Source organism: Camelus dromedarius, chromosome 33 (genome assembly GCF_036321535.1).
Source record: "Camelus dromedarius isolate mCamDro1 chromosome 33, mCamDro1.pat, whole genome shotgun sequence".
Classification (NCBI taxonomy): domain Eukaryota; kingdom Metazoa; phylum Chordata; class Mammalia; order Artiodactyla; family Camelidae; genus Camelus; species Camelus dromedarius.
The window spans coordinates 1451340-1476155 of NC_087468.1; the positions used below are offsets into that span (position 1 = coordinate 1451340).

The 24816-nt window shown below is 47.0% G+C and overlaps 1 protein-coding gene across 3 annotated transcripts in view; it reads left to right on the forward strand.

The window, feature by feature from the left end:
* The window catches only part of LOC116158325 (ubiquitin carboxyl-terminal hydrolase 3-like), a 121331-nt gene extending 97271 nt beyond the window's left edge, over positions 1 to 24060 (forward strand). Inside the window, exons 18-34 of one of the 3 annotated variants that reach the window (XM_064481719.1) lie at positions 7044 to 7117; positions 7208 to 7314; positions 8692 to 8844; positions 9043 to 9115; positions 9872 to 10016; positions 10455 to 10675; positions 11105 to 11298; positions 12675 to 12773; positions 13477 to 13537; positions 13650 to 13685; positions 13761 to 13868; positions 13986 to 14078; positions 15265 to 15335; positions 15697 to 15859; positions 16388 to 16458; positions 17149 to 17265; positions 18042 to 24060. In XM_064481719.1, the coding sequence (XP_064337789.1) occupies positions 10493 to 10675; positions 11105 to 11298; positions 12675 to 12773; positions 13477 to 13537; positions 13650 to 13685; positions 13761 to 13814 (627 nt within the window). In that variant the 5' untranslated portion in view covers positions 7044 to 7117; positions 7208 to 7314; positions 8692 to 8844; ... (1 more) ...; positions 9872 to 10016; positions 10455 to 10492 and the 3' untranslated portion in view covers positions 13815 to 13868; positions 13986 to 14078; positions 15265 to 15335; ... (2 more) ...; positions 17149 to 17265; positions 18042 to 24060. Of the gene's footprint in view, positions 1 to 7043; positions 7118 to 7207; positions 7315 to 8691; positions 8845 to 9042; positions 9116 to 9871; positions 10017 to 10454; positions 10676 to 10729; positions 11299 to 12674; positions 12774 to 13476; positions 13538 to 13649; positions 13686 to 13760; positions 13869 to 13985; positions 14079 to 15264; positions 15336 to 15696; positions 15860 to 16387; positions 16459 to 17148; positions 17266 to 18041 lie in introns of those variants that run through there. The other 2 variants (XR_010378738.1, XM_064481718.1) reach the window with 2 other exon arrangements.
* The last annotated feature ends 756 nt before the right edge of the window (positions 24061 to 24816 follow it).

Genomic DNA, 24816 nt, shown 5'->3' on the forward strand with positions numbered 1-24816 from the left:
CCCAGCAGTAGAGGGTGGGGGGCCCGGGTTGGTCAGGACCAGAAAGCATAAGATCGGAAAAGTTTGCAAAGAGGACCCAGGGTTGGATGGCAGTTGGTGGGGGATAAGGTAGTGGGGCACATTCTAAAAGTGAGATCGCTCAGAATGTCCACTGTGAGGACCAGGGGCAAAGGCAGGTGATTGGTCAATAGAGAGTATAAGCATCGGGAGTTGCTAAGGCATCGTTCAGAGAGGAGAAGGCTTGGAGGGAGGCGTCTCATCCCCTCCAGCTGCTCCTGAGAGTCCAATTGACCTGCTGTTTTCCTGACCTGCTGACCTGCTCCCATGACTGAACCCTCCTTCCTCCCCTCAAGAGCTTGACTGACCCTCATCCTTTCTGTGACCCCTTCCCCTCCCAAGTCCTCAACCCCTCTTCCTGTCACACTCCCTCCCCAATCCCATCCCCCACCCCTCTCTTCCCCTCCCCTCCCCGTCCCCGTCCCCGTCCCTGTCCCTGTCCCTACCTTCCCTTCCCCTCTCACCCCCCACCTCCTGCCTGGGGACCTCAGGACCCTGAGAGGACCAGGACATGGAGGTCATGAGGCTGCTATTCTGGCCCCACGTGCTGGAGTGTATTGGATATGAAAATACATCTGTGAGTAAACATCGGGCATCGAGTTTCCTCCTTTATCCTGGGCTTTTTCACACTGCTGTTAAATCACTGCTTTCTCAAGGGATCCTTGATGGAAACTCTTCGTTGGTGCAAACCACGGCCCTCAGGGCAGGTTTCTTGACCAGCCTGGAGCGGATCTGGCCACCGGCGTCCTTATCAAGATCTGGGTCCTGTCACGACCTCTTGGACCAAACACAGCAGGGTTGGGAGGATTAAACCTGAAATGGTTATTTTATTGCATCAAAGAAGGAAGTGTGAATGTACTAAAAGCCATTGAGTTGTATGCCTAAAATGGGGGAATGTGTGAAGTATATCTCAGTAAAGCTGTTTTTTAAAAAGTGAGAAACTCTGACTCACTAGAAGTCATAGTGAGACTGGCTCCCGGAAAGCTTGTCAGGATCCTGCTTCAAGCTGTGCACGTTCAGGTCCAGTCCCCATGCGGTGCGCTATCCTGTGCGTGCACCCTTCCTGGTGGTGACTCAGCAGTGGGGCCTCAGCACTGAGTTGGTGCTGGTCTGTTAAACAATGAAGTGTCATCTGTGCTCTGTGCTTTCTGGTTTGTTAACTTCTAGCAACTTTTTTTTTTCTTTGAGCTGTATTATTTCCAGAAATTTTAATATAACAAAAATATTCAATAGCCCTGTAACTTTAAAAATATTTTAATTGAAGTATAGTCAGTTTACAATGTTGTGTCAACAGTTTACAACATTCTGTGTACAACAGAATGCTTCAGTCATATATGAACATACATATATTCATTTTAATATTCTTTTTTTTATCAAATTACTACAAGATATTGAATATAGTTCCCTGTGTTGTACAGGATAAACTAGTTGTTCATATTCTTTATATAGATTAGTATCTGCAAATTTCAAACTCCCAATTTTTCCTTTCCCACCCCTTTTCCCCCTTTGGTAACCATAAGTTTGTTTTCTATATCTGTGGGTCTGTTTTTGTTTTGTAAATAAGTTCGTTTGTGTTTCTTTTTTATATTCCACATATAAGTGGTATGGTATTTTTCTTTTACTTTCTGACTGCTTCACTTAGAATGACAATCTCCAGGCCCATCCATGTTGCTGCAAATGGCATCATTTTATTATTTTTTGTGGCTGAGTAGTATTCCATTACATGAATATACCACAGCTTCTTTATTCCATCATCTGTTGATGAACATTTAGGTTGTTTCCATGTCTTGGCTATTGTAAATAGTGCTGCTGTGAACATTGGGGTGCATATGTGTTTTTGAATTAAGGTTCCCTCTGGACATATGCCCAGGAGTGGGATTGCTGGGTCATATGGTAAGTCTGTTTTTAGTCTTTTGAGGAATCTACATACTGTTTTCCCCAGTGGCTGCACCAAACTGCATTCCCACCAGCAGTGTAGGAGGGTTCCTTTTTCTCCACAGCCTCTCCAGCATTTCTCGTTTGTGGACTTTTGAGTGATGGGCATTCTGACTGTTGTGAGGTGATACCTCATTGTAGTTTTGATTTGCATTTCTCTGATAATTAGTGATATTGAGCATTTTTTCATGTTTCTATTGGCCATTTGTATGTCTTCACTGGAGAATTGCTTGTTTAGGTCTTCTGCCCATTTTTGGATTGGGTTTTTTTTTTTCTTATTAAGTGTATGAGCTGTTTATATAGTCTTGGAATTAAGCCCTTGTCAGTCTCATCTTTTGCAAATATTTTATCCCATTTTGTAGATTGTCTTTTTGTTTTGCTTATGGTTTCCTTTAGTTAGGTCCCATTTGTTTATTTTTGTTTTTATTTCTGTTGGACTTCTAGCAACTTCTGAGTCATCCCTTTCCTTCTCATCTTGGAGGCTGCCCCCAGGGACTCTTTGTCCAACTAGGCAGACGGGAGCCCTGAGACCCCAGACAATGTGAAAATGAGTGGCTGCAGCTTGCTGGGATGTTTATAATGGGGAAATGCCTAGGAGTGACATGACCAGGAGGTGGACAAGTTGTCATCCTTTCTTTAGTGAAGTGTCAATGTGCAGAGTGTTGATTTCCCCAAAGCAGAAAGGGTCCTACATGTCCTTAGAATTGTCCAAGGTCCTACATGTCCTTAGAATTGTCCAAATATAAAGAAAATTCAGGTACGTATTGTGAAATATTCACTCTTTCAGGAAAAAGCACCTCCACACCCCAAAAGAGAAAGACTGAGAACTCCCCATGGATTTAAGTGGGTTTGTTCTGATGGGCGTGCACCAGATTCTCACAGACCTGGAAAAATCGAGTGTCAGGAACACTCTGCACTGAGGCAGAATCATGCCACATGAACACTCCAACCAAAGAAAAGTCTGTTCTTTGTCTTCTGAGCCCGCTAAGGAGAGTGATTCTAGGTCATCTTTGTTGGGATTTTTTCCCTCACAGGGAATGAGGCTGAGCTCTCACAGGTTAGTTAAGCCCTCTTTCCCACCACAGCTTTGAGCATTTGGATAAACTAACTTGTCCTCCTCCACCGTTGCTCATGGCCGCTGACTGCCAGAACTGAGTCCACTGGCCCTGGTGGATAGAGTCTGGGTAGGAGGCAGCTACTGACCTCAGCGCTCAGTGATGTGTGTGACAAGCATGCCCACCACGGAGGGGGTTTTACCAGTTAGTGACTAGATGGTGTTTGTCTTTTTGTGCCTTTGATCTGTGTGTCTGTCCTTTGTGCTGAGACCCACTGCTCTCTCAGACAGCGGCTACTCAAAGACAGGGCATGTTTCCCACCAGCACATTTTACTGACCTCAACTGTGAGAGCTGACAATGACAGTGTTACCGACTTCAGAGGCTGCTTTCTAGAGAGGTTTTATTTGCACAAAACGGAAGCTTGGTGTCTAGATTCATACAAATTACATTGTGCATTTATCCCCTCCTACAATACTAGAAATCAAGTTTTTACAAAACTATGTGTTTGCCTTTTGTTTTGGTGACCATATATTCCAGAAATACAAATTAATTTTCATGATGGCTGTTAATGGACGTAGGTGCAGTACTGTGAAATATGCATGTGAATTATTTGTACTGATTATTTTGAATTCTGTTTTTATGCAACTTCTTTCTTATAGTTTTAATCACATTATACAAGATTATCAATTATACAAATCCTTATTTATTTCAGAAGTCTGACATTACCTGCTCTGGTTCAGAATCAAAGTGAACATTGAAAGAAAACATTCATGGTTTTTAGAAAGTTGGGCTAAAGTAAATCATCAGTTTTTGCTGGAATAGTAATTTTGGCATTATTATGAGAGTAAGTCTGCTTTCTCACTCATGTCCAATCTATAAACATACAAATAGATCTCTGTATATCTCTCTGTATTTTAACATATTTTCATTGATATTTTTCTATACACTTCGGGTGTATTTTTGGAGATATTTCATAGGGATTTATCCAGGTGCTTCATGAACATACAATAGAAGATGTAGGCTTCCCACACCCTGTAGGTTTGTTTTTGCTGATTTTCAATTTCAAGTTCGCTTCTGCATTCATAAGTTAAGTTCTGTTAACTATTTTTAAAAAATTTGCAATGTGTGTCAGCAAAGCCAAATCTCTAACATTTTGTAGATCAGGCTTTTTTCTACAGCTTTAGTGTGATGTATTTACATGTAGTATCAGCACCAATGAATACAGTTTGTTGATACTTGACATGCGTACACAGCAATGAAACTATCACCAAACGAAGGCAGCAAACATACCCACGCTCCCAAGAGCGTCCTCCTGCTCCTTTTGAACTCAAGTGTCCCTTCTGTCCTCTCTGAGGAGTTACTTGAGGGTGTGGTTGAGGGTTTCTCAAGATGATTCTCTGTGATAGATAGACTGCGAATGTCTTTGTGGTTCCTCATTATCTCCAATATTATTTCAGGCCATCCACAATCCGCCTGTCCTTTTCCATCCTGGGCCTGATATTTTTGGAATTCTGTGGAAGGTTATTGTTTTTACTGCCTCCTGGGGAGTTTTTGGTTTTCTCGTGTTCATCTGTAGGACCGTCCTCGCTCTGAGTATTACTAAAGTACCTGACAGTGTTCTTTTAATCACACGTAACAGGAAGTTTTATAGACACTGGACATTTTATTTGCCTGCCTGGGCTAGAATCCAGGAGTCCAACCCTCTTCTTTGTTTCCTTTAATAACTTGAACAGAAATTAGTTTTAAATGGAAATCTGTTGCGAAATGCTATCTTTAGAGTATAAACTCAATGAGCAAGACAATAATGTATTCTCAATGAGAAAATGACAATTTTTAAACCCTTTTCTTCAGTAATGAAACAGAAATATTAAGTATTTGGTGAGCCCATCTCTCCCCACCTGCCCCTGCCTGTGTGTTTGGGTGACAAGGGACAGGGAGGCTCAGTGTTCCCTGAGTGATGTGTGACGTTAAGGGAACATCGTGATTTTGTTTGCCCTCTGTGGATGCATTCTTCCATAACCACATTATTGCCACCAATTTTCGACACTGTGATGATACTCCAATTGCTTGGCAAGGTTTAGGGCTGGCCGCAATCTCTGAAAAGTTTTGAATGAAGAAATATGTTTTAAGGGTCAGGAAAATGTGTCTTTACATGATATTACAGTGAAGTCCTGCCTGGATCTTACTGAGCCATAATTCCTCAGATGATGACTTCCGCTTCTTGATAATGGTCACTGTCCTGCGGCTGCTTGTGCTTTTATTACAGCCATTGCTCACTTTCATTCTCATCTGATGTCTCATTTGACGTCCGTTTGTTTTTAGTGGTTTTGACAAATCTTAAGATCTTGTATGTTACAATTGCTTATCGATTCAACAGTCAACTCTGTATATGATTTCAGAAAAGCTTTCATTGAATGAAGGGGTGTATCTTAGTGTAAAGACTTTGCCTTTATTTTTCTTGTAGTCTCTCCTGTCTCTCTCGAAGGTTATACAACAGTCCAGGTTCTGGACTTCAGTGTGGATGTTTGGTTTGACAAAAAAAGAAGAAAAAATCAGATAAATGATGCGTTGGTGTATTTACAACAACATATGAAAATAAAAGAGTTCAGTGTTATCAAACATAAATATTCATTATGAAAATTAGATTGGTGTTTAATAGAATTTTAGCAGATCTTTTGTTCTAGAATAACATATTTACCATTGTGCTCTCTGTCAGAAATGATGAGTGAAAGATCCTGCCTTAAGTAGGAAATGCTGATTTTTAATCATATGAATCATTATGCTGAACCAAAATGATAATTGTAATTTCAATGGATTACTGTTTTGATAGTTTATTAGAAACTATGTATTTACTAATTATATATTTTGACATCAAATTTAATGTTTCTTCCTCTCCTAGGTAAAGCCTCTAATGTATCAAGGTAAGACATTAGGGTCTACTTTTCTTTGTAATATTTTCTCAATATCAGGATTCACTGTGGATTTTAATTCAACTAAAAGTAAACACAATGACTTCTAATGTCAGATTTAACTCTTGAAATTTTTACTCCTGGGATGGTGTATAAATGACACTGAAGAGGAAGTTGGCATCTATTGAGATAAGAGACCAAGAGGGTCTCAGGAGTAGGGAGACTAGGATGAGTTTAATTTTGCATAGAAATCTTTAGGAAGCAGGTGAAGAGAAGAGTCTAACATTTGGAGTGAGTACCTGACCTGACCTGGTCCTTGGTGTAAAGGAAAGATGGTGAAACATTGCTTGAGCCTGTCAGGACTCTTCAGGCTGAGGGAAGGATGTAGATGCAGACAGGTGTGTGAGTCACAGCCAAGGGGAAACCACAGTAAAGCTAAAAAGTTAATTACACTCATACTGCCAGCCAGATATGTCTCTGCTGCTAATTGGGATAATTCAATTCTACTGGGTTTTCCTACCAATATGAGAAATTGCTTTATCTCCTTTTAGTTACTTTAAAGCAGATAACTGAGAAGATTAAGACTTTTGAGAAAGAAAACAGAAATTGAGGAAAATATATCCACTTGGGAGCAGAAGGTATTATTGTCCTTTGATTTTTTTGTGATTTCACCTTCAGTTCCTTCTCCCTCTGATAGTTCAGTTCTTTGGCTCTCTTTTCTTTCATCCTACTGTCCTGTTCCATATGTTCTATTAGGGGCCTAGATTCACAGCAAGTGTCCTAGATTAAAAAACAAGTTTCTTCTGTAGAGCACAGGGAACTCTACTTGATATCTTGCAGTAACCTATAATGAAAAAGAATGTGAAGATAAATAGAGGTATACACATGTGTGACTGAAACATGCTGTACGCCAGAAACTGACGCATTGTAACTGACTATACTTCAGTAAAGAAATAAACAAAGCAAGTGTCATATATGTAAAGCACCACTTTCTGTATTAGTGGAAGGGGTCACACACAAGATAGGTTCGGCTAGCAGTATAATTAGTATTTGTAATTCTGTTTGTTTTATTACATATTTGCATAGACCAATGATGCAAAGAAATGCTTAGAGGAGACCATTAGGCAAAAGAAGATGCTGAGGAAGCACTGAAGTTTAAGGTATGAGCCTCTTCTTTTCCTGGATTACATTCTGAAAACAGAAATAAAAATAACGAGTAATTGTTACTGGTTCAATATGTTTTGTTGAAGGAGTACATGCAAACCTTGGAGAGGGTTAGTGACTGAATGGCTTCATTCAAAGTGCCCGAGCTAAGCTGCAGGCAGTGAGTGACCAGAACGCCAAGCGTCTGCGCTCGGTAAGCGCTTTGCTGCTACGTTGACTGTAACTGGGCTTCAGAGGATTTTTGTGCCCTGGGAGAGCTGAGTGCTGCAGCTCCTCCTGCTTTTGGCTGCAGCAGAGTGTGGGAGCCTGGGAGCAGATCCTCCCTGTGAACAATGACCCAGAATTTCATGGACTGAAAAACCTCTGTGACTTTTTAACTTCAGAGACTAGGAAATAGGTCTTATTTCCACAACCTAAGGAATTTTCTCACCACTCACACTATCTATGCAAGATACATAGAAAATGCCAGGAAACACCTGAGAGTTGAAGGAAGTTATCTAGCCAAGGTGCACAGACCCTTGCCCTGTTTATGTTAAACAGAATTTTCCGTGTGAATTTGGGAAAACTTTATTTATATTCCACTAGGGACACTCATTTGTGACCTCTTTGTCATGAGCAGTTTCCCACCCTTGCTTTCCCCTTGTCGTCCAGCCATGTCTTACATTGTCCAGTTAGGAAGAAGTTTGTGGAGGCTAGGAAATATCTGTGCCTGAAGGTCTCTCTTTGTTCTGCATTTCTTCATGGGCTTGACATTTGTCCTGGGCCCAGCCTGGATCAGCTGCCATCACAGGAATATTAGGGGTGGCTGAGGGTACTGGCTGAGAAGGGACAGGACTCCAAATGGGTTGAAGAGAAGCAACTTCCCATCAGAACAAACCAAGACTTGCTGGAAGAGATTGACAGGCTGGCAATGGAAGAGGATCAGCTGAAGAAGGAAATACAAGACACAGAGGGTCAGAACGAGCTGCTAGGATGCCTAGTTCTAGAACTTGAAGGACGAGGCCCTGTCTGCTGTAAACTCTCACATGAAGCAGACACTATCTTTGACCCCAAACCAAAATTCATGCAAAGTCCCAGATGAGCTCAAGCATGTGGAAGGGGATGGGGACGTATGACACTTGCTTTCTTTTCTTTTTAAAATTTGTATGTTCAGAATCATTTCACTGCGTTCTAGAGAGACTGTTCACCAAAGTCTTGGGACATGTACCAGAGCTAATATATTTATTTTCTATGGTTTGTTTTGCACTTAACAAAATTGTTTTTGAAAAAAGAAAGTTACACTTTTTAAGTATATCACCCTGAGTTTTCATTGAAATCTTAGTACATGCTTTGTTTTTGTCCTGTGTGAAGATATTGGAAAAAGGAACATCTCCAGAGACCTTGAAAGACGCTGTTTCAATGAACACTTCAGGAATTTCAGAGGGAAATACCTCCATTAGCAGCAGGATTTCCACTGTACAAATTAGCTTTCATAAGGAACAACAGTTTCATGTCTTAGAAGATTAAATGTTGATATCTGTTCAGATTATTTTTCTTGGGAATTTAGCCATCAGTGGGAATGTTGTGTTAGGTTGAAATTGCTCTTAATAAAGCTTGTGTCCACGAAGCCACTGTGAAACCTGAGGTTGAAATTGCTCTTAATAAAGCTTGTGTCCACGAAGCCACAATGAAACCTGAAGAAGTGCGTCTGCAGGAGGACGTCCAGCTCAGCAGCAAGAAGAAGGTAAGAAACATTCCTCACCCCAGAGATGCTTACCTCAGAGAGCTGAGCATCACCTGTGTCGGTGTCTGTGCTGTAACGCACATAAAGCAGATGACCCGTCTTAGCCGTTTCCAAGTGTACGATCCTCTTGTGTTACGTACATTCACGTTGCTGGGCATCAGTACTTCCTGAACGTCTTTTCTCACATCTGTCTTGCAGCCAGGCATTTTGAAGACCAGATCTGAGGGTCTGATGCAGAGCGCCATGATGACTGAGGAATGCAACCTGGAAGGTATGTTGCTTGTTGGGAAGAAAACCTCATATGCAGGCTTCCTGGGAGATGTTGTGGCTTCAGTTCTAGACCCCTAGAATAAACTAAATATCATAGTAAAGAGAGTGAAATGATTTTTTTTGGCTTTCCAGTGCATGTAACAGTTATGTTTACACTACACTGTAGCCTATTAAGTGAGCAATACCACTATGTCTAAAAACCCCAATGTTCATAACTTTATGAAAATATACTTTCTTACTAAAAACTACTATCCACCATCAGAGCCTTCAGTAAGGTGTTATCTTTTTATTGGTGGTTGGTCTGGAATTGATGTTGGTGGCTGCTGACCGATCATTGTGGCGGTTGCTGAAGATTGGTGTGGCTTTTGCAACTTCTTAACATAAGACCACAATGAAGTTTGCCACAGGGTAACTCTCCCTTTCAGGAACAAGTCCTCCAGGAGATGAAGCTAAAGCTTCATAGCAGGCAATGCTGTTTGATACATTTTACACACAGGAGAACTTCTTTCCAAATTGGAGTCAGTCCTCTCAAACCCTGCAGTAGTTTATCAGCCAAGTTCACGCACTTTTCTGAGTCCTTTGTTATTTCAACCTTCTTCACAGCACCTTCACCAGTAGATTCCATCTCAAGAAACCAATTTCTTTGCTCGTCCATAAGAAGCAGCTCCTCGTTCGTGCACATTTTATCATGAGGTTGCAGCCAGTCAGTCATGTTCTCAGGGTCCACTTCTAACTCTAGTTATCTTGCTGTTTTCAGCACATCTGCAGTTCCTTCCTGCACTGAAGTCTTGATCACCTCAAAGTCATGCATCAGGATTGGAATATGTTCCTTCCAGACCCTGGTTCATGTTGATATTTTCACTTCCCATGAATCATGAATTTTCTTAATGGCAACTAAAATGGTGAGTCCTTTTCAGAAAGTTTTCCATTTACTTGCCCAGACCCATCAGTGGTATCACTATCTGTGGCAGCTAAAGCCTCCCAAAGTGTATTTCTTAAATAATGAGACTTAAAAGTCATAATTACTCCTGATCCATGGGCTGCAGAATGGATGTCGTGTTAAGCATGGAAACAGCATTCATCTCATGCATCTCCATCAGAGTTCCTGGGTGACTGGTGCATTGTCCATGAGCAGTAATATTTTGAAAGAAATGTTTTTTTGGTATATTTTGTTTTTTTCCCTGAGCAGTAGGTCTCAACGGTGGACTAAAATACTCATGTTGTAAATATATGTGCTGTCATCCAGGCTTTGTTTCATCTATAGAGCACAGAGTAGATTTCCCATGATTCTCACAGGACAGAGGATTTTCAGAATGTTAAATGAGCATTGGCTGTGGTAGCCCCTCACAGGAAAACCAGCCTGTCCATTGAAGCCTTGATGCCAGGCGCTGACTTCTCCTCTCCAGCTGTGACGGTGCTGGGTGGCCTCCCCTTGCAGGTCTCTGCACTGAAAACCTGTTGTTTAGTGGCGCCACCTTCATTAGCTGTCTTAGCTTTAGCTTCGTCTCCTGGAGGACTTGCAGCAGCTCTGGGTCCGCTCTTCCCGCCTTACCTTGCACAGGTATGCAGTGGAAATGGAATCTTGCCTTAAACTTCATGGGCCAACCCCTGCTGGCTTCACACTTTTCTTTTGTAGCCATTTCATCTCTCTCAGGGCTTGTAGAATTGCTGAGAATTAGGGACTTCCGCTGGATTAGGCTGTGTCTTAAAGGAATGTCATGCCTGTTTTAATTAAAATGATAAATATGAAATATTTCAGGAACTACCAAAATGTGACACAGAGATAAGAAATGAGCAAATGCTGCCAGAAAAATTGTCACTGATAGAATTGCTGGACTCAGGGTTGTTACAAATCTTCAATTTGTTTAAAAGTATGCATTACTGGGGAGGGCAATAAAATGAAATATGCCTGTAATAGAAATGAGTTTGCACTGGGAAGGCAAAAAGTGGATTCCTGACTTCAGGATTCTCTCCTTTCTCCACTCCCCAGCACAGCCAAGCTCGAGTGCACATGTGCACACACAAAGCCAGTTGTTTTATGTTTATGGAGCATAAAAAGAAAATGCAAGGCCACCATGCTGCATCAGGATCTCTGAAAGGAGAGGAAGCCAATTTCCAAAGGCAGGTGAAGAAAGTATGCTTCCTTGATGAAATCGGTGGTCAGAGAAATATGGACACTGAAGAGTAAGACGTTCCCATGTTAATTATGACAAATAATATGTGAATGAGTGTGTGGAATTATGTGGATATTGTAATATGTTTCAGAATATTTACCACCATATTTTCTTTACCACATTCAATCAGTACAAATTTGCATTTTTTTCAGCCTTGATTTCTGTTATCTGCTGCTTCTGTTCATTCTAACTGGTTACCAGAGTCTTGTTTGTATTTAGTTTGAGATTTTAGTGGGTTCTTGGACCAGATTTAGTCACTTCATTATCTGGATCCCCCTAGGTCCATTTTTATTGTCCTTAGGTTTCAACCACATCAAAGTGTCATGACCTGCCTTGTGTCTATCATTTTTATTAAACCCTAGACATTGGGTAGAAAATAGAGAAAATTTGAGGCCTAGTGTGAGGTTAACTTGCTGCAGAGAAGGTGGGCGTTACAGCTGGCAGGTGGTCAGGGCGCAAGCAAGGCTGCATCCTGTTAACCCAGTTAGCACCTGAGATCCGTCAGTGCAGCCAGCCCTCCTGAGGCCCGTGTGTCTCCTGTCCACCTTTGTTCCTGGCACGTAGCTCTCGTGGATCCCAGCTAAGGCCTGTGGGTCGCTCTAGGGATCACCTTTGCTGACGGGCCGTGAGCTCCAGCTGCCTGACTGCGGTGCCTGTGTGTGGGGGGGGCACCGGCTGCCAGGCTTCTCTGCATCTCAGTGGTTTCCTCTGCAGTTACCGGGTGACCCCTGGGGAAGGTGGGCCCAGTCCTGGGCTTCCTTCTTCTCCATCTTGGCCTCATGTCCCTTCCTGGCTTGTTAGCAATTTGGTACATTCAATCATGGAATTCATAATTTGTCCAGGATTTCCTGTCATTCTCAGGGGGAGGTCATGGACATCACACCCATTAACTCGCTTTCAAAAACAAACATTTCCTTATATTTCCTAAAAGATCAGGTTTTGCTCCAGGCTTTGACTGAAATCAGGGCTTTCTATGGGAGAAATCAAACAAGTTATGAACGCTTGCTTCACCCTAATGTGTTTGGTTGTGACGACTTGGTCGGACCCCAATTCCCACGTTGAAACATAGTGAGCTCATGCTGTCCCAGTCACAGGAACCTGAGCCTGTGGTGGGAGGCACAGAGCACCCCTCACTTGGGCTTTTCATGTTTGTTTATGCACAAATGAGTAGGGGTGGGGACGCTGAAGGGAAGCCCAGATACCAAACACTTGCCAGAGGCCCGAGTGTAATGTTTTCATATCTACTAGTGGGGGCCTTTAATTCTTTCCTCTGTATCTGTCAGTCTGAGCATTTATGGGGAAGGGCAAAAGGAACATTGAATTCTTCCCTTCCAGTTTCTGGGAGGGAAACTGGCAGAATTTCACAGAGTTTCTTTCCCCTCTCAGGAAGATGGACATGAACGGATGTGAGCTGGTGGGAAAGCAGCAGCTGTTGGCAGCAGAGGAGAAGGTGAAAATGGCTGAAGAGGAGACACAACAGTACAAGTGAGTTCAGCTCCTCCACACCTGCGGCTCTGAAAACCACTGCTGGATTTTTTGAAAACTTTTCTAAAATGTTTAGACACAACATCATACACAAACCAAAACAAATGTTCAGAAGACATTTGATACATGCTTCACACAGGAGAAAAAGTGTTAAGTTTTACACATGTTAAGTTAAAGGTGTAACTTCACAAAATATTCACAAAATATTAAGTTGCTAAGAATTTCCTGGCCCCCAGTGCTGGCCAGACTTTGTGGAAGGATGGCTCACAGAGCTGTTTCTGAAGGTGCTAGAAACTGTTCTCAACCTGAGGACAGCAATTGGGTGTAGCGTCAGTCACACTAAGAAACATGCCCGTGCCACTGGGGAGACCAACTTGTAGGAAGTAGGGTAAGGATATAAGGAAAGGAAGAACCAAGCTTTGTGATGAAAGATACTCAGCACAGGACACGTGAGGGAAACACTGAGAAGGAGAGAGGGAATTGTGTCTGCACAGAACCCGGCAGGCTTTCAGTAACAGTGACAGGAGGAGTGGCTGCAGCGACAGCTTTGCACCCGCTGTGCAGCTACAGCCGTGTGCAGTGTGCCTTGTGTGCTTAGAGGATGTGTGTGAGTGTGCAGTGCAGCTAACGTGGACTGGGGCAGGCTATTTAGCATCATACCCAGCATTGTGATTTCTGTGATGAAACAATTCATAACCCATAGGAGAAGATTTGAAGAATGTCACAGGCAAATGCGGGAAGCAGAGATCACTTGGAGATACCAGGTAACCTGCCTTCCTCTTGACACACCGACTCCTCAGCACCTGATGCAGACAGTTACCGTGGCCCTGAGAACCCCTCGCCATGGGGTGTTTCTTGATGTGTTGACTTTTTCAGGTCGCTCTTGCCGAGAAAAAGGCCCAAGACAGCTCGGTAAGAATTTGTTTGTTTCCTTCCCTTTGTGCATAGTCGGCCACAACTGAACGTGGATGTGTTTTTCTCCCACAGCTCAGGCCTCAGGAGCTGGAGAGGGAAAACTCTGAGTTGAGAAGGGAAAACTGAGTTGTGAAGGGAAAATGCTGAGTTGAGAAGGGAAGATGATCACCTGAAACAGAGGTACAGAATTTTGACACATTTTTACGGGTGTTTTGAGATTTTTAAGGTCTGGTTGTTTTGTGTCTGGTAGAGGAGTTGGTGGTGAGATTCGTACTGAAGCCATTCTTTATCTTTAAGATTGGATGCAGTCTGCAGAGAGAGGCAGGCAGAGGAGTACATGAGGCAGGAGCCCACCCCAGGAGGACCGTACAGGCTGCACCCCCCCGAGAGGTAAGGAGCGCACTGTGAAGTGCGGCAGCCCCATTTCTGCAGCAGAAGCTGCCCAGTGGGCTACATGTCCCCGTGGGTGGTTGTCGGGTTTCCTGGACACCACACACTCACTGTGGGGAACAGGTTCTCCGCTGGGTGACAAGATGCTGTTTTCCTCAAGCACCGCCAGCCAGCAGGGCTCTGTCCCCTGTGAGTGGTGGAGCTCACGCCCCTCCAGGGACTGCGGGCCACCCCCGAGGCCCTTGGTTGGCTGGCATGGCTGGTGTGGCTGGCGTGGCTGGTTTCTGTGCGCTAGAAGACGTGAGTGTTAGCCCCCTCTTCCCGCCTGGACACAGTGTTGAAGGTTGAATTCTTTTCTCATTTCAGAAAAATAACATGCACGACGTTTTAGAATGAAGGCGGTATGTCATAAAGAGAAAAACATTTTTCTTCATTTGCCTCGGTGGATAAACATTCTATTCAAGATCTGCTTTAAGGCAGCAGGCATTTCTTCACTAATTTTGCAGGTCCCTTAGTTCTTATAAAAAAGCTTGCACAGTGGCCTAGAGTAGCCAGTTAGTAAGTGACATGACTACGTAGTCTCCCTCTTCAGTTATACGTGTAACTCTAAAGTCTCCCACCAGCTTCTCTGTATAACTCACCATTCTTTTGCCGATTATTACAACATGAGTCATTCTAAGGCCACTTCTTTCATAAATGTTTACGTGACATCTGGTCACTTGTATAAGACATGTCCTGTCAGGCAGAAGGCCTTTAACAGTTTACCAACAGGCTGAGGAGGAAGAGGTAGAGCCCACGGTCAGGATTTGTTCATATCCTTCCTATGGAAGACTCTTCTTACTTTAACGTGTAACCTGTGTACAGACTGCTTTGCCCTGAAGTGCGCTGTGAGTCCCCTGTGTCAGTGCCGGTTGCCAGGGATCTGAGCCCTGAGCTCCCATCCAGGGTGATTCACTATGAAAACACCTGAAGCAGGGCTCTGAGGCATCCTCGTCAAGGGTTAGGGGTCCAGTCTCCCCTCGTCCTCGGGGCCACCTGAGACATGAGGGAGACCCGCGGCCTCTGTACAGAGCCTGGGGCGCAGGCGGGAGTGAGAGCTCCTGGGGGAGGGCACGGACGGCTCGTGCTTCCCCCGCACGGTCTCTGTCAGAGAGAATCAGCCATCAGCACTGCTCTCCCTTTACAGCTTCAGGGCCTGGTGGCGCCCCCGTGAGGAATGGCACTGCCTTCCCGGCTCAGGAGGCCTAGGAGACCCAGGTAAATAATTTTTTCCAGTTGTGTTCCAGTGGTCATTTTGTGTTGAAATTATCTCTGGAAATACCATTTTCCTTTCAAACAATCCTTTCCTGGACTTGCCTATGGATTGTGTGTTCTGAGATGCGTATACAGTGTGATTACAGTGATGTGTGGCGACAGTGTTTTGTCCCCAAGGCCGCCTGCGCAGCCCGGGCCGCAGGCAGGCCCCGGGGCGGGTGGAGTGCGTGGTGCCGTGCTGCCGCCTGGGCACCCGGTGCAGGGGAGGGTGCCCGGGGCTGACCGCTGCTGCGTTGGGTTTCAGCTTTTGTCGGTGTTGGTCCTCTGGTCTGTCATCCACACACCTCTCCCTTCTGTTGTGCAGGTCACTGTGGATGCCAGAGGGCCCCATCCTTTCGCAGGACCAGCTCACGTGGCCAGCCCCATGAGCCGCCCAATGTCACCCTTCCGGGGCTATTGGCCACCTCCACCCGGACCATACCCATGGGCTCTGGGGCCTCGGCCACAGCCACCAATGTGTCCACTTAGTAAGATGAGAGCTTGTGCTCCTGTTCCCTTGTTGAGTCTTGGCAGAAGAAGGGGAGATGTGACTCCGGGGCTTTACAGTGCCCAGGGAAAGCTGGCTGGGGACATTGTGACGTTCATCTAGTTTCTTAGCACGCACGTTTGATGGACCGTGTCACTTCCCCACCCTGACCTGGGAAGCAGGTCTCTTGTAGAGAGAAAAAGAGCCCTCTGACAGAAGGCAGAAATGTCAGACCTGCACTTGGGCCTGCAGCAGAGAGCACGTTCTAGGCTCTGGGAGCGATGAGGCCCGGCCCAGTGTTGTGTCCAGCTGGTCTGAGCCTTGACATCCCACAGTCGATGATTCGTTATGGAGACACCAGTACCGGGGGCCTGTGGTCTCTTCCTCAAGGGCCCGGAGCCCTGCCTCCCCGTCGTCTGGTGTGGGAAAGAGTGTAACGCGCTGAAGGAGGGCCTGGAAGGTTTGTTTGGCTTGAGCAAAGCCTATGCAGCGAAGGGTCATCCTCCATCCTCTCTGTGGTTTCTATCAGGTTCTGGACCTGGTGCGGCTCCGGTGAGGAACGGTAGCGCCTGCCCACCTGCGGCGGCCGCAGAGGCCCAGGTAAACACCGTGGTCATCCTCTGTTGGAAGTCTTTCTGGGAACTTTGACCTTTTTTTCCCCAGAGGCCTTTCCTGGCCTTGTCTCCAGATTGTGTGTCCTGTGACACGTCTACCGTGTCACTCCTGTCTGAAATCAAACTCTTGCCCAGGAACCGTGGGCTTCTCCCCTCAGCCTGTCTCCTTGGGTGGTGCCTGCAGAAGCCGTCAGGCAGGGAGTGTTTAGGGGCTGAGGACCGTAGGCTTTGTGTGTTTCTCAAAATAACATGAGGAGGGGGACCCCTCACTCCACACTGACTTCTCCTGGCATGAGTGACTCCTTCCTGACCTCCCTCACTTGGGGTTGCTCTGGGGCCACTGAGGCAGAGTACTGTCGTCATTCTTTTGCTTGTCTCCTGGTTCAGGTCAGATGATTCTCCTGTTTAGAATGTCCATTCAAATCCTCGTAACTAAAAATGGAGCAGAGCCCTCAGTCCGGCATTATGCCGTGTGCTTTGTGCAACTTTGGGTCTTCTGGGGTTTAGTAAATGTCACAACCCGTCACTGACTTGTCTCGGTAGGTTGTGTCTTCCATGTGCCTTCCAGCCGCACGTGGGGTGGCTGGAGCCTGGCGCTCAGAGATGCTGTATTTGTAGTAGGAAACACCTGCTGGCTGTGAAGGAGCCTGCAGTGAGGAGGCCTGTTTCCCTGCAGGGCTGATTCCCACCATGGGCCTTGCATTGTGTTCCCCATCCTGAGCTGGGCCGGTCCTGCCCTGGAAGCTGTCAGAGATGCCCCTCTATCTCATCACAGCACTGCGGGGTTTTGCACGTGAGCTAATCTCCCTTTTGTGTTAGTTATGGAATTGAGGCTTCCCACTTTACTTTTCCATAGGACAGACATAGTGTGCGTTTTGTTAATGAACTTAAAATCCAGGTTTACCTGAGGATGAGGATGACTGTAGTGGAGCCTGACTACCTTCTGAGGGCAGCCTTGTCCTCTCAGAAGCACTCTGCCAGCCCTCCCGCAAGCCTCAAGGATGCCCAGATCCCCGGAGCTCTTTGCGCCCCGGGGCAGCCCCTCCAGGGAGGAGAAGAGTCCTTTGTCAGGAGGGAGCAGCGAGGGCCGGGCAGGGGCCTGCAGGCAGAGCGATGACCCGGGAGCAGCTCAGACTCTACCTGTGGAGGATGAGCTCTTCGCATCCTTTCTTTCCCCGTGTCCCTGGTCCACGCAGAGCCAGCTCCCATGGAGCCAGGGAAGGCGGCGGGGAGGGCTCCTGCCCAGAGAGGCTGCCTGTCGGGAAGGCGCTGCTTTCTCAGTCGGCCAGGACCTCTGTTCATCCTCTAGGGCAGGAAACTTGCCTGCCTCCATTTACAGACACCGGCGGTGACGTGTGGAGACAGTGTTTTTTCCCCAAGGCCTCCTGTGCAGCCCGGGCCGCAGGCAGGCCCCGGGGTGGGATGGAGTGCGTGCCACCGTGCTGCCGCCTGGGCATCCGGTTCCAGGGAGGGTGCCCGGGGCTGACCGCTGCTGCGTTGAGTTTCAGCTTTTGTCGGTGTTGGCCCTCTGGTCTGTCATCCAACACGCCTCTCCCTTCTGTTGCGCAGGTCACTCTGGATGCCAGAGGGCCCCATCCTTTCGCAGGACCAGCTCACGTGGCCAGCCCCATGAGCCGCCCAATGTCACCCTTCCAGGGCTATTGGCCACCTCCACCCAGACTGCCCCCGTGACCTCTGGGACCTCAGCCACAGCCACCGATGTCTCCACTTGGTAAGATGAGAGCTTGTGCTTCTGTTCCCATGTTGAGTCTTTGCAGAAGGGGAGAGGTCGCTCCAGGGCTTTGCAGTACCCGGGGAAGCCTGGCTGGGGACATTGTGACGTTCGTCTAGTTTCTTAGCATGCACATTTGATGGACCGTGTCACTTCCCCACCCTGACCTGGGAACCAGGTGTCTCCTGTATAGAATGAAAGAGACTTTTGACAGAAAGTCAGACGTCCCAGTTTGGCAGGTGTTCCTCGTGCATGGACCACGTGACGTGTTCCGTGAGGGGTGAAGCACTCCCCTAACTTCAGGGGTTTACAGTGTCCCCTCGAGGGCTGGGGGAGAGAGCGAGGGAGAGAGACATTCACAGCAGCCAGCTTGTCATCACCATAACAGACGTGCCAGTGCAGGGCCTCAGAGTGCAAAAGAGTTACACGTGAGCCACACTGGCGTGAACAGGAGGGTGTAGAGGGGAAGGAAGATACTGAGGCGCCCAGTGAGGGTTTGTTGGATTCACTCAGGTGGAGCTGGACGGTCACTCCCTGCAAGGCGGGCAGTGCAGGTGGGCCATGTCAAGGCAGCGTGAGGTGCACTCAGAGCCACGTGTGTGTGCAGGGGACTCAGTGCAGCCATGCACATATCCCCATCAGAACCCTCTGCCTCCAGAAAGCCCTCAGTTCACAGCCTCATACAAAGATGATTGTTCTCTTGGGTTTCTGAAAGTTCTGGGTCTGGGTGAAAGAAAGCTCTGGATATCAGTGAAACTGAAATGTAGCTTGGTTTGTTGTGGATATTTTATGTGGCTTAAATTTTCTTTTGCCCCAGTGATTTGAAACATGCAGGCAGGATTTAGATCAGCTGAGCAGAGGCCTTGCCCTTCGGCATGAGGCAGGTTCTTTGGGGGAAGTCAGGGGTGGTCAGGGGATCCCCTACAGGACCCCTGTCCCCATACCTCCACTCCCTCTAGTCAGCACGCTGACTGTCAGCTTGGCATCTCCACGTTTATGTCACAAGATCCAATTTCTGATTCTTTGGATTCCTGCAGTTCAGCCCCTGACACCAAGACTCAGTGGGACCCCCACAGGGTCTCAGCTGTGCTGTCTGTGAGCCAGGGTGACACTGGATCCTGACATCATTGTGAGGAGGGTCGGGTCAAGCACACACATTATTTTGCAAAATGACTGGGACATATTTCTCACTCAGCATTCTCATAGTTTAAAAGAAAGTGTCTGCACACAGAATCATCAAAAGTTACCCTGGGAAGTACATTAAATTAAACTGAAGATACAAGAACTCATGGCCCAGAGCTTACCATTCTCTGCTTTAAAGATAAGGTGAAGGGTCCCTTTCTTCTATTAAATCTCAGGTCCTACTAGTTAAAGAATGAAATATAATAGTGAGAATGTGCAAGTTTTGAGATCTGCGTCTGAGATGTGAAAACAATTATTTTCATTATATATAGACACGGAGATGCACACACAGACTACAATATCTGTCAGAGACCATACATACATTAGAGAAGACAAAATACAAAAAAAAAAAAAATAAGATCCTATTAAAATAAATAAAACTCTTTTGGCCTTACAGCACAGTCAGATTGAAATTTTAAGAGGACCCTGAGCTGTGGCAATGATACATTTAGAGATGATGTCGGAGGTGCATTATGGCCTGAATGTTTCCCTGCTCCTTCCTGCCCCCTCTGTTGTTGTCTCTCCTGTTGTCACCCCTAATGAATCTGTCACAGTTCTCTCTCTGTCACTGTCTGCTTCCTGGAGGACCAGTGGTCACACCCTCTTGAGGGCACACAGTGTGATTCACGGGCACACAATTCACAAGCCAGCAGGAAGGAGGACGACAGGGCAGATGCAAGGTCACCCCTGTAGGGCAGCAGTGACCGCAGGGGGCCCAGGAGCTCCTCCTGGGGCGGTGGGCACAGCCTATGTCTAGATCCAGTGATGGTTGTGTTTCTTCAGTCTAAACATTCACTGGCACGTGGGGCCTGTCAGTCACAGGGGCGTCTGGTCATGAGCTAGATGACCAGAATGAAGTGGCCATGTCTCATGGTCAGGAACGGATGAGGTGCAGGGGTGGCCGCAGGCATCCAGTGAGAGGGCCCCGCACTAACCAGGCCTGTGCCCCTGCCCCGCGTTGTCAGCTGCCCCAGCAGCCCCAGTTCCAGGCAGACTCTGAGGGCAGCTGAGGGCAGCAGTGTTCTTAGTAAGTCCTATGAGCGCCCTTCATCCTCCCACAGCTTCCTTACTATGAGATGGGTGAGGCGGGGTCAGTGTTTGGGGCAGCACCACTGCCAAGGAGATGGTGTTGGGTATAAAAAGGGCTCCCTTCAGGCCTCCCAGTCCACTCCACTCTGCCACAGCTGCCCCTGGAGCCCTCGGGCCCTCGCTCCTTCCAGTTGGGGGCAGCAGCCAGCCCTGCAGCAGCTCTGGCGTCCAGGCTGGGCCACTAACAAGTCAAGGTGAGACTGCACTGCCTGGGAAGTGGGGGGAACAGCGGTGCAGCAGTAAGTACCAGCAGGAGCAGCTCTGTGAGCGGCTCCTCCACTGTGAGCAGGACCGGGGCACTACTTGGCCATGAGGGTGGGAGGGCTAGGAGAGCTGGGCCCTGTGGCCCTGGACAGGGCTAGACCAGAGCCCAGGACCTGAGGGCCTGGGGGAGAGACAGAGAAAGGCACACGCAGGGAGAGAGACAGTGCATAAGTGAGAGAGAGATGGGGGTCAAGTCGTAGAGAGGGACAGGAGGTGACAGAGGGTGACACCGTATCGGGTGAAGCAGAGACGAGGAGGCAGGAAGGAAAGAGGGAGCCAGCCCAGGGAGCATGGTGGAGGACTAAGGGCCAGGGTGACTCTGGGAAGGGGAGTTGGCCCATCCTTCACCAAGCCCTGCAACTGCCACTGTCAGGGCCCCAGGGATCGACAGCCTACCCAGTTCGACAGGCACCATAGGCCCTCAGGATGGGGCTGAGAGCTGCGCCCAGGGCCCTCCAGCCTCTTCCCAGGTAAGGGGAACCAGGAGGGCTCCCCTCAGCACCACAGAGGTGCCAACTCTAGCTTCACAGAGGCCCTGTGAGCAGGCACCATTCCATCCCAGTTCCACAGAAGGGAAACTGAGGCTCAGCCAGCCAGCAAACTTGGCCCTTTCTGCAGGGTTATTCCCTTTCCCGATGCTTCTTTTCCAGTCAGGCCTGTGCTCCTGTCCTAAGAAGGGGGCCTGTGACAAGCCCGAAGGCCTGGATTCCACTTGACTGCCCTCTGGTGCTGGGTGACCTGGGCAAGTCTCCTCCCCTCCTTGGGCCTCAACTGTATAACCAAGGGCCCTTCTCCCCATCTTCCTGGGAATTGGGACCCCAGCAGGGCCAACTCTCCAGGCCTCCCAGGCCCCGGGGTGGGTGTGTGGTGAGCTCTGGCTCTCGGGGGAGTTCCTTTACGGGCAGGGTGGTGGCCCACGTGTGCTTACCATTTTTTATGGGGTCACATCCTGCTATTTCCATCTGGAATGGGACTTAGCTACCATGGAGCCTGAAACTTGGTTTTCCAGGTTTTTCTAAATTGGCCCTTGTGCAGAAGAGTGGCTCCCATGGCCGAGCTGACAGACCCAGTCCTGGTGAGGAGGCCCTTCCTACTCCCCTCACCTCGCTGCTTCTGGCCACCCCCAAACTCCAGAGCCATGCTCACCCCCTGGCATTCCCTGCTCCCCGTCCCCATGCCAAGCCCAGCCTCTCTCCCCACCCCAGAGACCGCTACTCCTGAGGGAAGTTGTGGGGCTTTCAGGGTCAGGACTCCAAGCCCTGTGTCACGGCAGGGGATTCTCCAGCTGAGTGGTGACAGGCCTGGAGGCAAGGGTGAGGCCCTTAGCCCCAAGACGGGCTGTGTAGCCTTGGTCAGGTCACAGCCTCAGCCCGGCATCACAGCCTCACATAACCCTCCGGACCCACGTGCCCGAGATGTCACTCAGTCACACACTCAGGCTCTAGCCCCTCTCCCCACTCCCACAGGCACATGGAGGGCATACGTGCACACACAGGGACAGGTACACACTTACAGGAACAGACACATGCACAGGGACACACACACAGGCTCACCCCTCAGCCGCCAGGATGCCAGTTTTTCATTATCTTACATGTCACTGCTGCAATAAAATTCTTTAATTAAAACATAAATACTCAAATGGTAAATGCTGGAGAGCATGTGGAAAAAAGGGAACCCTTGTACACTGTTTGTGGGAATGTAGTTTGGTACACCAATTATGAAAAATGGTATGGAGATTCCTCAAAAAACTAAAAATACACTTACCATATGATACAAGAAACCCACTCCTGGGTATATATCCAAAGGGAACCTTAATTCAAGAAGATACATGCACCCCAATGTTCATAGCAGCATTATGTACAATAGCCAAGACATGGAAACAGCTTAAATGTCCATCAACAGATGGCTGGATAAAGAAACAGTGGTATGTGTATACAATGGAATACTACTCAGCCATAAAAAAGAATGAAATAATGCCATTTGCAGCAACATGGATGTCCCTGGAGAATGTCATTCTAAGTGAAGTAATCCAGAAAGAGAAAGAAAAACACCACATGACAACACTCACATGTGGAATCTTAAAAAAAAAAAGATATAGAAAACAAACTTACGGTTATCAGAGGGGAACGGGGTAGGAAGGGATATGCTGGGAGTTCGAGATTTGCAGATACTGACTGGTAAATATAAAATAGAGCAACAAGCTTATACTGTACAGCACAGGGAACCACAGTCGGTATCTTGTAGTAGCTCATGGTGAAAAAGAACGTGAAAATGAATATACGTATATTCATGTATGACTGAAGCTTTGTGCTGTACACCAGAAACTGACACGACATTGTAAACTGACTATATTTCAGTAAAATAAAATCTTAAAAACCTGAACATTTAAAACGACCCTTGAGAGAAATGGCCCCATCTCACCAAAGGCAGGAAAATGCAGAGACTACCGGGAGATGGGGTGCGGAGATGGCGCTGAGAGGCGGGGGAAGCTGGAGGGCAGCTTCAGAGGGGCCGCCAGGCGGGAGCAAACACGGAAGAGAAGGGACAGTTGCTCTGGCCCGAGGAACACTTGCCAGCCAGACACGTGATGTGGCCCTGTGGCATTTGGACAGGCCAGGGTGGGGCAGGGCTGAAAATGGGCCACAGGCTGACCTGGGCCTCCTGCTGGCTTCCAGCTGGGCTGGGGATGGAGGGACACGTGTGACCCAGCCTCCCCGAACCAGTGTGAGGGGCGGGTCTCCCTGGACACAGGTTCAGCCGGGAAGATCTGGAGCTTGGCCCCTGCTTAGATCAGCTGTGTGCCTTCTGAATGACTGCTGGACCTCTCTGGTCTATGTGCCACCCCACCCTGACACACGTGCATACACACACACACACACACACACACCCTCCCAGTAGAGTGCCTTGTAGGAGATGCTCCATGTGAGGCCACCAGGTGACATAAGGCAGCAGTTGGGAAAAGGTACACACAATGTGTGTGTTCCATTTGTACTTTTTACTTCTTTGGTTAGGTGGGATATATTATCATTTGTTATGCTACTCTTCATTTTTATGTACTGAAATTTATTTATTTATTGAATAGAAAATATGACAATTAGATAAGTTAAATGGCTAAGAGATGATACACACACTGGGGCGTGTCATGAACCTTCTGGGTCTTGGTTAATGACGGAAGTGGAAAAATGAAGGGGTCTCTGGTGTGACAAGTGAATGTGAGTATCTCAAAGCCCAGTCAATGTGGTTTCTACCTTAATGTTCTTTGAAATAAATGATTGCCTCCGTATGTTCCTGCTTTACTGAATTACCCACCGCGCTGGTGAGTCAGCCTCAGATACCAAAAACTGCAAAGTAATATATAACATCATATGCTTTCACTCATGAAAAATAAATGTTTTAGCTTTCTTTTTTTTTTTTTGAAGAGGATCATTTTTAATTTTCATCTTATATTATCAAGAGGCACGCAGAACCCTCTGATTTTAATGAGAACAGTGCTTTTGTGTCTTTTTGTCACATATCCACTTAATATTAGGTGTGATGTTGCTAAGTCAGATCCACATCAAGTCTTTTCCTGTATTTTTTTTTTTTTTTGGCAGCGTAATAGGAAAATCCTGCTTCACACAGGTGCGTGGTAGCAAACGAAGCAGTACACAGCGTGCACGCCTCGCAATGCTTGGCTACTCCTGACTCAGGCTGCTCCAAAAATCATTTCATGAAAGTTCACTGAAGTTTTGCTTCACCTGGGAATCAGATGTTAAATCAAGCAGGCTGTCACTTTCCCATGCCACTAATGAGGCTGGTTTAAGTTACTGTAAGTGGATTTCTAACCCAAGAATTATCATCATTTGTTACAGGAAAATATTAACAGAGTAGAACGCAAACCCCTGGGGTGTTGCACAGCTGGCCTGCAAGTATCTCCATCAACTGTGGAATTAATTTCGGTCAAAAGGTCACTGAGTGTAAGAAAACAAAGGTTTTTTTGATGATATTTTGTCAAATACTGTAAAAACTGTCACATTTTCCCATTGCATTGACAGATTAACCAACTTCATTTAATTTAGTGAAAATATCTGCAAAGTA